The sequence below is a fragment of the Buteo buteo genome, chromosome 7 (assembly GCF_964188355.1).
Source record: "Buteo buteo chromosome 7, bButBut1.hap1.1, whole genome shotgun sequence".
NCBI lineage: Eukaryota > Metazoa > Chordata > Aves > Accipitriformes > Accipitridae > Buteo > Buteo buteo.
Genome location: NC_134177.1, coordinates 486,152 through 500,654, shown reverse-complemented (window position 1 = coordinate 500,654; position 14,503 = coordinate 486,152). Strand labels below are relative to the sequence as shown.

The 14,503-nt window shown below is 48.0% G+C and overlaps 1 protein-coding gene and 1 long non-coding RNA gene across 12 annotated transcripts in view; one reads left to right on the top strand and one right to left on the bottom strand.

Annotated features, from left to right (window-relative positions):
• Window positions 1-5,675, bottom strand: part of LOC142032515 (uncharacterized) — a 108,659-nt gene extending 102,984 nt beyond the window's left edge. For 9 of the 10 annotated variants that reach the window (XR_012650863.1, XR_012650857.1, XR_012650859.1 and 6 more), the window contains exon 1: window positions 5,537-5,659. This is a non-coding gene — a long non-coding RNA (uncharacterized LOC142032515). Of the gene's footprint in view, window positions 1-5,536 lie in introns of all 10 variants that reach the window. The other variant, XR_012650856.1, reaches the window with a different exon arrangement.
• Window positions 5,676-5,926: 251 nt separating this feature from the next.
• PFN2 (profilin 2) lies at window positions 5,927-11,792 on the top strand. Of its 2 annotated transcripts, none has more exons than XM_075031168.1 (3): window positions 5,927-6,265; window positions 7,778-7,970; window positions 9,719-11,792. In XM_075031168.1, the coding sequence occupies exons 1-3, from the start codon at window positions 6,134-6,136 to the stop codon at window positions 9,814-9,816; spliced, it is 423 nt and encodes a 140-aa protein (XP_074887269.1). In that variant the 5' UTR covers window positions 5,927-6,133; the 3' UTR covers window positions 9,817-11,792. The 2 variants fall into 2 exon arrangements, with proteins under 2 accessions (XP_074887269.1, XP_074887267.1); XM_075031166.1 differs by having other exon boundaries at window positions 5,993-6,265; window positions 10,039-11,792.
• Window positions 11,793-14,503: the final 2,711 nt, after the last annotated feature.

Sequence of the window (14,503 nt, the reverse complement as noted above, 5' to 3'; positions counted from 1 at the left end):
GGGGTCCTGTTCAGCAGGAGAGGGTTCTGGTGTTACCGCAGCACACCCACAATGCAGTACGACATTAGGAAAAGTTTGGGGTTTTTTTCTTAATGTGTGTTAGCACAGTGCAAAAATGCAGATCAGCTAGTAAAAAGGTAAAACTATATACCAGTCAACTTTGACAGAGAACCCCCTCCCCCCAAAAAAAACCAAACAGATGAAGCCTGGGAAAAGTTAAATGTTGTTCTTTTTTATCTATCGCAATTTCTCAGTGCAGTCAGTGAAGTTTGCACAGAGATCAGAGGTATAGACTTCATGCAGTAATAAGACTGTTAGCTACTCTTGTTTAACCACACTGCACAAATACCTGTAAAAAATGACTGTGTTGAGAGCCCATGCTTGCTCTGCTCTATATTCCACCTTTCTGCTTTCTCTCCCTCTAACTTTGTGCTTCTCCAACTCCCTTACTACATTTCTTAGCCTTAGTTTTCGCTTTTCAGATTAACTTCTATACAACCTTTCACCCACCGAAAAAATCAGTTAACAAAGGCATGTAATGAGTTGTCACTGAGCTTGAATAAAATAAATACAAGAGCTTGGATTGAAGATGCTACCACCTTCCCTCCACTGTGTCAAGCTATCTTACAAACTTACTGAATTTCACAGTACACACCCTTGTTTCATAACTGAAAAGTTAACAGAGGGCTACCTATATGGGTTCTGTTTGCTTTAGCAAAACAAAATACTGCAGGATCTAACTACACTGAGGAGGCTGACTGTTTGATAAATCTGAATACACAGAAAGCTGGGTCATATAGGCCTAATTCTGCACATCTTGCTCATATCGGGACTGCCACTGAAGACGCTATTATGAACCGGACACTACCTGTCCAAGTAAGAATTTACATATAACACATTTTAATTTCTAGGATTAAAGTTTATTTTTTGTTGGCCACCAGCAAGATCAAGAACTTACCTTAAAAATCCAAAAGCTGAGCAAAGTTCCATGACTTCAGACATTTTTTTTAGTGCTTTGGCCTGTCTGTAAATTAGATCCACAAAGAACCATCGTCCTTCCTCAGATTTAAAGCATTTCTGGAAGTCACGGAAATGGAAGCAATCTCATACCCTTACCATCTGACACAGCAATACCTCTAAGCTTGCATCTGATTTTAAAAGTTACCTTTTAGGTTTGTTATGTTTGAATTTGATGGTTTAATAAAGGATAAGGAAGGGAAATTCTTAACTGCTTACCTAATTAATCCTTAGAAAGACAAAGGTTTTGCTGAGCTATCTACCCTGGTAAAACCATACCAGGCAAACCTCCCTGATGGAGACGAAATTCTCATCCACTCGTGGAGTTAAACCACCTTTCCAAATGATGCAAGATACACCAGAAAAGCATCTTTTTTTCAGAACTTTCTGGATGGTTTCCAAGAGCTGTTATACAGGGCTCTTTTGTAGAACAACCAAAACTATGCTAGCACCAGACAGGACCTTTTTCAAGCACAGGGGTAGCTATGCAATAAAACTTTGCATTGCGGTCTTAACCTAATGACTGTTGCATTTTGTATCACCATATTTTTTAAAGCTAGCTTCAAGTTTTCAGCTCATTAATATGTCATTTTTAGAATTTATTCCTAGCTAACACTCATCCCAGCCTTCGGTGGCCTCCTCGTTTTTCAGCCAAGTCACTTCAGTAGCTGTGGAAGGACCCTGCAAAGCCCATTTTCTAGTCATCACCAGGAGGCTGCGAGACAGACTGCTCCCTGCTTCTTGGCTTTTAATCAGCAGAAGTGAATCTGCTAACTTGCAAGACTTCTAAATCAGTTTTACCCTCTGCACTTCCGAAAGCACTTGTGGTAAAGAGAAAGACTTGCCACAGAAAATCCAGTGTGGTCTGGAGAGGAAGCCCCCAGAGCAGCACCGCAAACCGACATCAGCAATGGTGACGCTGGAGACGAACGATGCATCCGGCGAGCTTTGGCTCTGTAAAGTTTAATTTTCACAAAGAAGTTGAGCTGTGTTCTGTTGATGGTCACTTGCCCTGCCTGTCTACACATAAATGCTGGTCAAAGTTATCTCCAAATGGGCCAATTTGGTGAAAAACAGGAAGAACCCGGGACATCATGAGAAACCTTACTGTTGGCTGCCCAACCATTTTGAGCACAGCAGCAGCTCTGGCAGTTACAAAGGCCTGACAGAAAACAGCAAGTTATTTTACTAACGAAATATACATGCTCCTTCCAAGTTTTTGGCCAATTTCAACTTTTATGTTACTAATATAAAAGCAGTCAAGTTTCTCACAAAGCTATAAATAGTACACTCTGGCTAAGCACAGTCGGTACTTTAAAATTCTTTCAAATGATTATTTTTCTTAGATGTGATCCAACATAAACTTTAGACAAAGTTCTGAACCAAAGCAAAAAGACTAGTAATTGTTACAAGCTGCATAAAAAAGCCAAACTGTGGCTGTAGTATGCAAATACCTTCCAGAAAGAACAACCACCAGGCAGAATATAGAAAAGAGACTAAAATACAAGAAATCACTATTTAGCAACTATTTATCATACATGTATGGCTTATGTTCAGACAGCACCATTTCATACATCAGTCCAGGTACGGATGTTAAAATGACCCACTACATCTATTAATTTTAACAGCAACATTTTTGCTTGTATATAAATTTTTCATTTAACAAACATCTCAGATTCCAGTTGGGACTTGTAACAAAAAATTAAAACTGGAACTCCTCTCTCGTACAGTCTTTAACACACAGAGCACATCCTCATTTTCTTAAATCACTCAAAGGTCCTGTTGCAGTAGCACCTATACAAATAGCATTATAATCATTGTATGACATAGAAGGCGACCAAATTGAGGCACATAGTAGTGAAAACAGAATTGAAGGATTATGATTTTTAGAAAAAAGCACTGGTGACTGCTGAATCTGCAAATTATACAAGCTACCTCGTAGTTTCATAACATTAAATAACGGTAACCCAATTTGGACTTCACTTTCTAAATATATTACTAGAGTTACTTCACAAATAACACGACTAAAAGCCGAGCCACCAAGCAGGTGGCAAATCATCTACTCTCGTCCATCCATTTACGTTCAGGAGATCGCAGACTTCTGTGCGGTTATTTCCAATTTAGATCATTAAAAGCAGACAACTGTAGTCCCCGTATTGCTAACACAACCTGCTCTTGAAAAATAGCACTCACACTACTGATCACCTGGTTTATGTAGCTATTCAAAAAAGATGATATTCCCCACAAAGCAGTGGTAATAATACCAGACCCACTCCTCATTCTTTGACATCCAGTTGAAACGTTTGGTTCATCAAAGAGGCGAAGCGCTGAACCCATTGCACATTTAACTTGGAAGGCTCCGGAATCCCAGGGACCAACATGCGGTGCCTCACGCAGTGGTTCGGCAGCTGCTAAAGCAGCAGTGTTTGCCCCCAGACGTGGCCCAGCTCCTAGCTGGCCGTGACCGTGGGGTCTCTGCCTCCCATGAAACAGGACCGGACATCAGGTTGTGAGGGCTCAGAAACGCATGCTTGGTCCTCGGGTAAAAGGGATGGACAGATGCGTGGAAGGGCGCATGCAGGAAGGCGAGATACCTCCAGGCAAGAGGTGGCATAGCCTTTGGCAAAGGCCCTGGAAACCCACGGGTTCTTGCGCGAGATACCTCCACACTTGCACCAAGCGGCCTGCTATCCATGCGAAGCCCACCTCTCGTTAATCAAAGGGTAAGGACACCAGCAAACGGGAAGCTCCTAAATTCCCAAGGCCTGCCCCTGGGTGCAGGGTGATAAGATGTCCACCTCTATATTTATTAAATCCACTTATTACAGTGAAACAATTTGGAATCCTTACTGCAGCTTGCAAAACCAATAAAAAAATCCAAACCCCAGATAGACAAAAACCAAATGCATTTTGGTTGAACTCTAAAAATAATGGACCCATCAGCCTCCTGTTCATTTAAGATGGATGCATTCCATTCTTTGCAAGTAATAAAGTGGGACCTCCTACAGACAAGCACTGAAAAAGAGTAGCGGCCCTCAACGGCGACTTCAGACAGAATAGAACTTTTTTTCCTTCCCATGGAAGGACTCTGCAGAGGGAGGATGATGAAGACAATCCAAACTTCACAAAAAGCTTTAGCTATTAAAAAAGCCGAAAGCAAATTTAAAGCCTGTAACTCATTGGTAGATACAATGACATGAGGACTTTTTTGGTATACACGGATGGCCGGAAAAGGATAAAGCAAAGTTCTGGTGCTGTCCAAATTCAGAGGGGGAAAGGCACTGTGAAAATAAAATAGAGAAAATACTTATGGAATTAAGCTCAAAGATGCAAATAAGCTCTTTTTAAAGTATCTAGTAATCTAAGAAATCTCTGTTAGTATCTAAACACCACTCAATCTCGTGACAACTGAACCAGGTTCTAAAAGGAGTAAGAACACCCTGAAGTATGCTGTAGGGATATTCATTAGAAATACCTGGTGAATATTCTTCCTGGGGCATATAACATCAGGAAAAGACAGATTCAATTATTGTATACTATGCCTTGGCATATTCTGGTATAAGATCTAACCTCCTGAATTAAAGCTTCAAAGTTAATTACATGGACAGCCACTTCACATCCCACCTGTCTCCATTTCCCAGAGAATCACAACAGATGCCAAGCAAGGCAAAACCACCCTGCTCAAATGGAAGGTGACCCCCCGCCCTGCCAGTTTCAATGTTAAGCAAGACCGAGCCATTGCTCTTGAGCATGCCCTGAAAGCTGCTGGCAAACATTCCTGCAACATGTAGTAGAACAGTCTTCCGAGCAGTGATCCTGTCCAGGGCCCAATACGAATGCAGCAAAATACCGGTATCGGACCCGCGCATCTTGTAAAGGAACATGGAACCTAAATTATTGCGACAGAAACCTGGTGGAACCTGGATGAATGGAACCTGAAATCGCCACTTGCAAAACCACGCAGAGGTAAAATGTAAGAGATACTAGCCTGTGGGATGGCGAGCCCACCAGCTCAATCCAAGACCAGTGGTTTGATACAGAGATCCTCTTACTGCATTGACGGGACATCGGTTTGTTTCACCGAGGGACGGAGGGCAGCAGAGTACGGCCAACTACCAGCAGTGTTACCAACAGCGCTTTCCCGAAGGATACTCACGGCTGCCGAGTTCCACAAAAGAAGACACGTAACGTATAGGAATAAAACATAAATGCAACCGGCTGAGCTAACTAACGTTGCCTCCAAGAGAGGGACCCGGGGGAGCGGAGCCTCTACGCAGAGCCTTTCGGCCGGAGCAGCGGAGCAGGCCTCCTGGGCATCCTCAGGAGAAGGCTGCGCTCTGCCCCAGCCAGCTAAAACTAGGAACCTGCCTGACCGACCCTGAAACCCACAGGGTTTACCCACGCCGCGACCACGGCTCCAGAAGGGGAGAAGGGGGCAACTTCTGGGACGCGAGAGCAACCTTCAGCTTCCCCAGCCGAGGGCCCGACGGCAGAAGGCGGCACGGCAGCCGGTACTCACCCAGCCCCGGCCGCTGCGGGCGGAGGCCTCAGGTGCTCGGCGGCCGCCGCGGGGCCCGGGGCGGCGGGTCAGGCGGCGGCCGGGCTCCGCCGCGCCTCCTCCCTCAGGCGGCTCGCGAGCCGGCGCCGGCAGCGCTGCGCTCTCCTCTCCCGCCAGACCGGGCCGAGCCGGGCCGCAGCAGCCCCGGGCCCCGCCGCACCTGCCTGCCGAGGGCTGGGCGGGACCGCCACCGGGAGCGGGACCCCGCCGCCGCCGCCGCCGCCGCCCGGCTCGGCTCGGCTCCGCCCGGCGGAAGGCGTCCGCGGCCCCGCCGCTCTCCGCCTCGGCCGCGCGGAGCCGGGCGGCGCGGGGGGCGGCGCCGGGCCGCGCCCCTCCTCCCCTCCGCCCCTCGGCGCCGGCAGCGCGGAGGGCTGGGCTGGGCCGCGCCGCGCCGCTCGCTGCAGCGCTCGGCTCCGCTCCGCCGTCGAGGAGGGAGAGGCGAGAGAGAGAGCGAGAAGAGAGGAGAGGGACGGGACCGCCTCGCCCAGCCCCGCCGCCCGCCGCCCGGCCCGCGCCTCGCCGCCCGCCCCGCTCGCCCCTACCGCCGCCCGCGCGAAGATGGCCGGCTGGCAGAGCTACGTGGACAACCTGATGTGCGATGGCTGCTGCCAGGAGGCCGCCATTGTGGGCTACTGCGACGCCAAGTACGTCTGGGCAGCCACGGCCGGCGGCATCTTCCAGAGCATCACGGTGAGGGCGGCGGCGGCGGCGGCGGGGCGGGAACCGGGGGAGGGCGAGCCCGCCCGCGGCGCCGGCGGCGCCCGGGGGACGGGGGCACCTTGCGGGGCGGCGGCGGGGGAGCGAGCCCGAGGGGCCGGCCGGCCGTGCCGCCTTTTTGTCTGCGGCTGCCGGCGGGAGAGGGGCCCCTTCCCGGGGGCGGGGGCCGGGGCTGTGGCCCGATGCGGCGCGGGGCCACCGGTGCCGCCGCGCGGGGGCCGCGGGAGCCGGCGGGGCGGCGGGAGAGGAGAGGAGAGAAGAGGCCGCGCGGGGCGTGCGCGGCGGGGCTTGCGTAGGGCCGCCCGCGCCCGGGCCCGGCGCTGCGGCGAGGCTTACGTGTGCGGCGTAGGAGGCGTTCGTGAATGCCCACCTCGCCGCCGGCTCCATGTTTTTCACCGCCAAGATGGCGCACTGCCATTGATTCCTCCTTCCCCTCCCCCTCCCCCCCCCCCCCCCCGCCCCGGCCCCGGCCCCGGCCCCGGCCCGTCCTTCTCCCCCGGCGGCCCCGCTCCCGCCGCCCGCCGGTGCGGGGCCCGCGCCGCCTTTACATAAGGGCCGCACTGGGCCGGCGGCGCGCTGCAGCGCGGCCTGCCCCGGCCGACCCACCGGCCAGCGCCGCGCCGCGCCGCGCCGTGCCGTGCCGTGCCGCGCCCCGCCCCGGGTGCGGCGGGGCCCGGTGCCGGGGCTGGGGCCGCGCGGGGCCCGCGGCGGCGGCCGCGCGGGGCCGGGCCGGCATCGGGGCGGCCGGGCCCGCCGTGACGCTGCACTTTGAGGCCGCCGCGGCGCGGCCGGGCCCGCGCCCCCCCCTCCCCTCACCCCCGCCTCCTCCCCGCCCGCCCCCCTCGCCGCCGCCCGACCCCCGCGGCCGCGCTCGCCGCTCGCCGGGCCCTTGCGCTCTCCCTCGGGCGGGGATGAATGGCGGCCCGGCGCGCCCGCCCTCCGCCACACAGCCGAGGCCCGCCACTGCGGCGCGGGCGGGCGCGGTGCCGCGCCGCGCCGCCGCAGAGGGCGGCCGGGCCGCCGGGAGCTGCCCCGGGCCGTGCGGGGGCCGGCGCAGCTGCTCGGCCGGGGCCGGGCTCGTCCCCCCGCGGGTGCGGGCGGTACCCGAGCCGGCCCTTGGCGGGGGCAGGCCTCGGCCTTCGCGCAGTTGGCGTCCGAGCCGGCGCCTCCCGGCAGGCGGGCGCAGCCCGTGCCCGGCCGGCCCGCGGGGGTGCCGAGGCTCCCTGAGGGAGAGCTGGGGTCCGAGGAGGGCCGCGGGGCCCGGGCTGGGAAGCGTGGCGAGGCTGCGGTCCGGCGGGTTGCGGTGTCGAGAAAGCGGTGCGGTAGAAGCTGTGGCTAACAAAGCCCTGCGTTCTGGAGCAGTTCCTGGTGGGAGCAAGGGGACATCTGCCGCCTCGTCCTCTCAGCGCGAGACGGGACGCTTTCTAAATAGGAGCGGAACGCGAAAATGCCGCCGCACTAACTCTGGGCTTTTTTCTTTGGCAGCCAGTAGAAATAGATATGATTGTAGGAAAAGACCGAGAGGGTTTCTTCACCAATGGTCTGACCCTTGGTGCGAAGAAGTGCTCTGTGATCAGAGATAGCCTGTATGTCGATGGCGACTGCACAATGGACATCAGGACAAAGAGTCAAGGTGGTGAGCCGACATACAATGTTGCTGTAGGCAGAGCTGGCCGAGGTAAGTGTGATTTTCTTCACTTTCAGATCACTGAATTATGAATGCGGCCCTAAGCATAGACTCCAGCTATTAAGAAAACCAGGCCTCGGTATTTAACGGTTCGTTTCAGGAAGTGACGTAAGGGGGGGTGGATGGCAGCAGTCTGCCTGACAAACTGGGTTTCTGCCTAGGAATCGCACTTGTCCCTGTTCCCACCTGTGATCGCAGCTGGGCCCTGGGCTCTGAAATGGTTAAACAGATCTCTGGCAGGCAGGAAAGAGCAGACCATGCACAGCTTGAAGTAAGCTTACCAAGTATATGACAACTTGGTATCTAAAGCTTACGGTAGGCTTCTGTTAATGATTGGTAGTGAAACTGGCTTTTCGTTGTAAACTTCTCGTCGGAAAGCTTATTCTGTAAAGATGTGAATTCCTTGTATGAGCTACTCCTACTTGCCTTTTAACAAGTTCTACACTAACTCTACTTCCACTTCCTATTGAGCACTCTGAAGTCTCTCTTCAGGCAAAAAAAGCCTGTCCAATTTGGTATCATGGAGAAACCTGTTTTATGCTAGTACGCCTACTCCTTGTGCTCCTCATTTAACTTCTAGTAAAACATACTACAGGGAAGGCACTAGGGTTGGATATAGAAAACTTGCCTCAAAATACTGGCTACGAGTAGTATGCCTTGTGTTGAAAAATTATCTGGCCTAGCATTTTTTGGCTGGCCGTAGAGCAAATGGGTGAGCAATGGACTTTTGCTTGTAAGTATAAAACCAAAACTAGTGCAAAATTTGCCTATAGGATAAAGCTGGGTGGCAATGATAGAAGGAAGAATGTTTGCAGCGCTGAAGTGAAACCAGCGGAGTTCTGACTTAGCTGCAGATTGTGAAATGCCAACAAGAACTGTCTGTCTGAAGCTTTTTGTGAGCAAATTGCTACAGAGATGTACAATCACCTGTAGGCAGGATGACTGCAGTATTTCCAGTTACAGAATTCCTAGCTTGGGAGACAATTGCTGTGCTTGTGGAAGCACAGTGCTTATTGTGTCTGTGTACCTGCTGGTGACATCTGCTGGCAACTCACAAGTGGTGTTTACTGGTGGAGGAGCCTTGGGATGTTCTTGTTCGCAAGACAATTGGGACACTTCACCAAAATCGTGGGATTAGAGAGGGTGTTGGCATTAAAATCTTCCCTGCGTTTTGTCTTACGCAAAAAGCATGTCCTACAGTTGTGTTGTTGCATGAGAAGTCATAGCCCAAGTCGGACCCCATGGGTTTTTTTGCTAGTATCAAGGCAGTCACTCTGGTTCCTACACCAGTAGTGACCACTACAGATAAGAATACAAGAATATTACCTCTTCTGCTCTTCAGAGTCACAGTTCTTCTACATACACTACTACTTTTGTCCCTGACAACACTTTTTTTTTTCCCCCTTGTTTTTTTTAAGATGCAGCCAGGGTTTCCTTGCTGGGTGATGACGGATGGTGCTGATCGTGGAGAGGCACTGTGATGCTTTTTTGAGATAGTTGGTGGCATTTTTCTTAGCAGTGAACTCTTATGACTTGCATAGTTATGTAATATCCCTGAGGATAACTCGTGCCTTCTCCCAGCTCTGTCTACATCTGTATTTTTACAGAACTCCTGTTAAACTAGCTTAATACCCAAATACTAAATCTTGAATTTGAGTGTGTTTATTGCACTGCCTAAAACTTGCATTATTTCCTTGTCTAACACACTCTTTTTAAAACTTTTTTCTTTTCTCTTTCAGTCTTGGTCTTTGTAATGGGCAAAGAAGGGGTCCATGGAGGCGGATTGAATAAGAAGGCATACTCAATGGCAAAATACTTGAGAGACTCTGGGTTCTAGTTGCTAGGCAGACTGTTAAGTATTAGGGGAAGATTGCTATTAAACTTTCCTGGCGGTGAGCTTTAAACCTTACATTCTGGAAACTTTATTAGCAATGCAGGGTGATGGGGTATGAACCTGTGTCTCCTTTGTATCCCTTTGTTGGTGGGGAAAGGTGTTTGTTTTGGTTTTTTTTTTTCTTTAATTCTGTTCATTTCTGTTTTGTTTCCTTGTGTACTCCAGCATTGGTTATAGTCATGGGAAAGGAAGGTGTCCATGGAGGGACACTCAACAAGAAAGCATATGAACTGGCTTTATACCTGAGGAGGTCTGACGTCTAAGCAGCCTCTCCCCATCCAACTAGCAACTGTCTTCACCACCACCCAGTTGTGTTCAGTGCTACCAGACTGTAGATGGTAGTTTTGTGTTTTTTATTTACCCCATTTCCTAATGTCATAATTCCAGTTACCCTTTGTTCATTTATATGTTAACCACTGTATGTAACCAAGTCCCATATCTGGCACCATTACTGCACCACAAAGATGATATGCATGATACCTTGAAAAATTCTTGGGAGGGGAATATGCCAAGTGTAGGCTTTGCTTTGTCTTAGCAATTAGTGTGATATTGACAACTAAACCAACTTAAATACTAAACAAGGTGCCGATTGTACAATCTAATTTGATCAATGCCTCTTCAGCACTTTGAGCAATGACACAGCTCACTAGTCTTCCTTTCATAGAGCATGGTTGGGAGGAAAAAAGTGCATGCATATCTTTACTTCTGTCCCTCTTTTTTTTTTTTTTTTTAAATCCACATTTGTTTGCTTACACCCATTTTTATAGTGCCTGGTTTAACCAATTTGCCACTCAAAAGCTATTAATGTTACATTAGTTTTGTCGTTGCACTTCACTGTAGGCTTAAGTCTTTTATTTTTTCTTCACGATGTCTGAAGCTTGTACTGCTTAACGAGTGCAATCACAAAACTATGAAAGGGTACAGATGCACTTCCTCCCATGACCTTAAAAACCACCATCCTGAACGAATCCCCAGACATTCCATCATTGCAATAGCTCGGGCACCTTTTTTTTTTTTTTTTTTTGCCAGCTCCTGTTCTGTAGTTGAATTGTAAAAGGCTGCCATTATGGACATTAGATATCCCAACATAACCATCTGGAGTGTGTCTGGTTTCAGTTTTTCATAGGACCAATTTTAATTTGCAGCTTGGGGGTTGTGGGGTTTTTTTTGTTGTTTTTGTTTTTTAATATGAAACTGCAATGTCATTGTGGAAAACTGCCACCTTCAGCTATACCGGGAGCTCTGACTGACTCCAGTCCTTCTGCCAGATTACTTAGTGGTAAAGAGTTTTGCTGCTCTGAAGCCACTGTTTGGATGAAGGTCGGTAGTTTGAAAGCTAAACTGTCAAAATGATGCCATTTCAAATTTAAAATCTTCATTTGGCCTGTCACACCCTTGCTGCAGAAATTATGGAGTGAACTGCCTTGTGCACTAGTCATCTGAAATGTCTGTAACCAAACTCTCAGTTCAGGCACGGTACTAACTTGTATGTCCATTTAAAGAGAACTGCAGAACTCTGTATACAAAAGAATAAATGGGAGATGGTATTGGTTGGAATAACTGACTTGGCTGTCTTGTGATGAATTTTTTAATATGTATTCTGTGCCATACTATTGTTAAAAAAAAAAAAATGAACTGTTGCTATTGTGAGATGGATTTTAACTGACTACAAGGGTTTCTTTCGAATGGCACTACTTTAGGGACATTCTAGTATTTGCTTCTATTGTTGGGCCTTGTGGATAATGTACAGATTTAAACAAATTCTTGTTGCTGATTTGTCCATTTCTTTCCCTGCACTTTGTTACATCTGGGATACAGTCTAACTCATCTGATTTAATATGCATTTCAAAAAATGCCATAACTATTAAAAACACCTTGTTTACAGACAGATGAAATAAATTTATTCCAACCAAACGAAATCAGACTGTTTGTAATTTTTTTTTCCCCTGACAGGAATCCTCTGAGGCCCTTCTGCATTGCATGGCTGGCTACACTAATAGTAGCTAGAATTGCGGTTGTAAGTTCTGTAAGACAGCTGTAGTACAGCAATACAACTGTAGTCAAAGGCCAGGCAGTCTTTGGGGGTAGATCTCCTTAAATTAGGAGATGATTTCTTGGCACTTAACTGCACATTTATCCAACTCCATGGCGAGGGGGTTCTCCTGCCATGTGAATGCCTAATAGGCAATCCCTGGAACGGAAGATAGAGGAGACCTTTGCTGCACAATCTGTCCATTAGCTTATGGGGTGGTCTAGCCAGAGTCAACCCACTGCAGGGTAAGAACATGCTCTCCTCAAATAGGGAAGGGAGAGATTTAAGGTCTGTTACCCCAAAAGAATTCCACCTGGCTTCTGGTACTTCTGCTACCAAAGTACTCTGAAAACATGGGCCCTGCGAAAAAAGGTGATCGTGAACAATGGGAACTTGGGGGATGGGGAAAGAAAGAAAAGTCCAAGCCACAGGAGGTTAATCTTTAGCTAAGGCTATGCTTTTCTTGGTCCTGACAATGCCAGTTATGTGCTGCTTGGGCATTAACATGCCTTTGTTCTCTCCTCTCTTCCTCTACATCTTAATCTTCAGTGTAAGTTTGTACCTGCTCTGCTCTGGGTCTAACTTAAAACCTTTACATACAAAGTGTTTATCTTCTCCTCCAACTACTTGAGTTGCTTAGTGTCTGAACTGTATCCTGCAGCTCTTGGTGCTAAAGTTAGAACAGACTTGAACAAGCCCATAGCACTAAGCAAGTTTACATTTAGTAGTAACTAGTACAGAGAGTGCAAACCTCTCACTTCCCCCATAAAATTATGTTAGTGTGTGGATCTGTGTTTTGCTCTGTATCTAAACTTTGTCTAAACCCAATTTAAAATTGCACTCACATTCTGAATGGAGGATTATTTTTTTTTTGGGGGGGGGGGGGGGCGGTGCAGCCGGGTGTGTCTGTCCCTGGAGCTTTTCTATAATAAGGCCATAGCCAGAATTCACTGTAATGGCAGCTCAGGAATAGCCATTAGCGGTATACACCAAGTACGCTTCATCCTATTCCTTATTTATTTTAATGTCATTCCTTTCTGATCAATTCCCCTCTCCTGAGCAGGTCGCTGTATGTATTTCACCTGTATACTTTTTCTTGGTAAGAATTAGTTGTTGCTCAAATTACTTTTTCAAATGCATTTATTGTTGAATTTCCACAGCAGAATGGTGTCTGTGCACCTCATTTGCTAGGGTCTACCTCAGATACCTTTCTTGAATACCTGGACTCTCAACAAATTTTACATTTAACTCCCATTTCCAGATAAATAGACAATTTAAATACAAAGGGTTATTTTCCTATGCTAAAGGTTTGAACACTAAAGTGTGACCTAGGTCAGAAATTTGCGGTTTTTTCCTTGCAAAAAGTTGTTAGAAGAGATACAGTGAAACACTGTCTCAGACATTAAAAAGTTCCACATGAAAAAAAAGCTCTCCGATGGCTCATACACTTCACAAGTATTGCATCTTTTCTTAAATCAGCAGTTCCCAACCATAAGGAAGCCAAGCACCTGCCCCACTCTGCCCTCTCCCTTCCCCCCCCCTTTTTTTTCTTTTGTGGCACATATGTTCTTATTCAAGGCTTGGGTAGAAGAACAGAACTGATATTAGAACAGAACTTACACGAGTGTTTTAAAAAACAGATGAGGATAAAGGAGTAGGAAGGAGGTGCCAACTAAGAGCAATAGAGAAGAGGCAGAACTGCTTCAAAGGGTGCGTTTTTAAGGGTAGTTCTCAAGTTGTTCAGCCTCTCCAAACTCAGGAATATCATTCACTATTAACTGAATTGCTTCACTTTCTGAAGGCTCACTTCTATCCCCAATTACTTACACCTCTTAGATTGCATGGCACATGCTGGAAGATGATGAGGGCTGCATTTATGCGCAGAGTATCAGGGCTTTACAAGTTTTTAATGCTGACATCCAGGCCATTCTAATCAGTCCCTTACTTTCTCTGAAATACATTTCTGAAGTTAATTGTCAGTGTGCTTAGTTTCTGCACCATAATAATTCACAGACAGATTTTAATTATACCAGTCATTATTACTTAGACTTTCAGAGGGTCTTACTTTTATAATGAACATGTTATTTAGAATTGTTAGAATTCAGTAGAAACATTTAACTATCCTGAACTGCTGACAGCATTGCATTTTTAGACATTACCCAATCTTTAATATTCATTATATTATTTTGCATGTAGGTACCCATTATTACCATTTGATTCAAACCCTGGCCCTGTCACTCCCCCAACATTATGCACTGTCAAGGGGGGATAAGCAGAGTTGTTTGTTTTTCTATTTAAAACTTCTCCATTCCTTGATTACTGACCTGTCAAGGAAAACACTTGTCAGACCCATCACTTTCTTCCAGTTGCTTTTTACTGGATTATTCCTGCCCCCAAGCCCCCCTCCAACAAGTGGAAGCTTAGTTTCCCCTTTTGAGGGCAAGTTTTAATTCCTGTCCTCTTTTGGCTCCTTTTTCAAGTAGTTTGTTCTCATTAAGCAATGAAAGGTTTGGTGCAAGCTTGTTTTGTAAGGAGCTATTCATACTGGTCATACAAATAATATTTTGATAACTGCCAATGATGCCTGAGCTGTTTTAT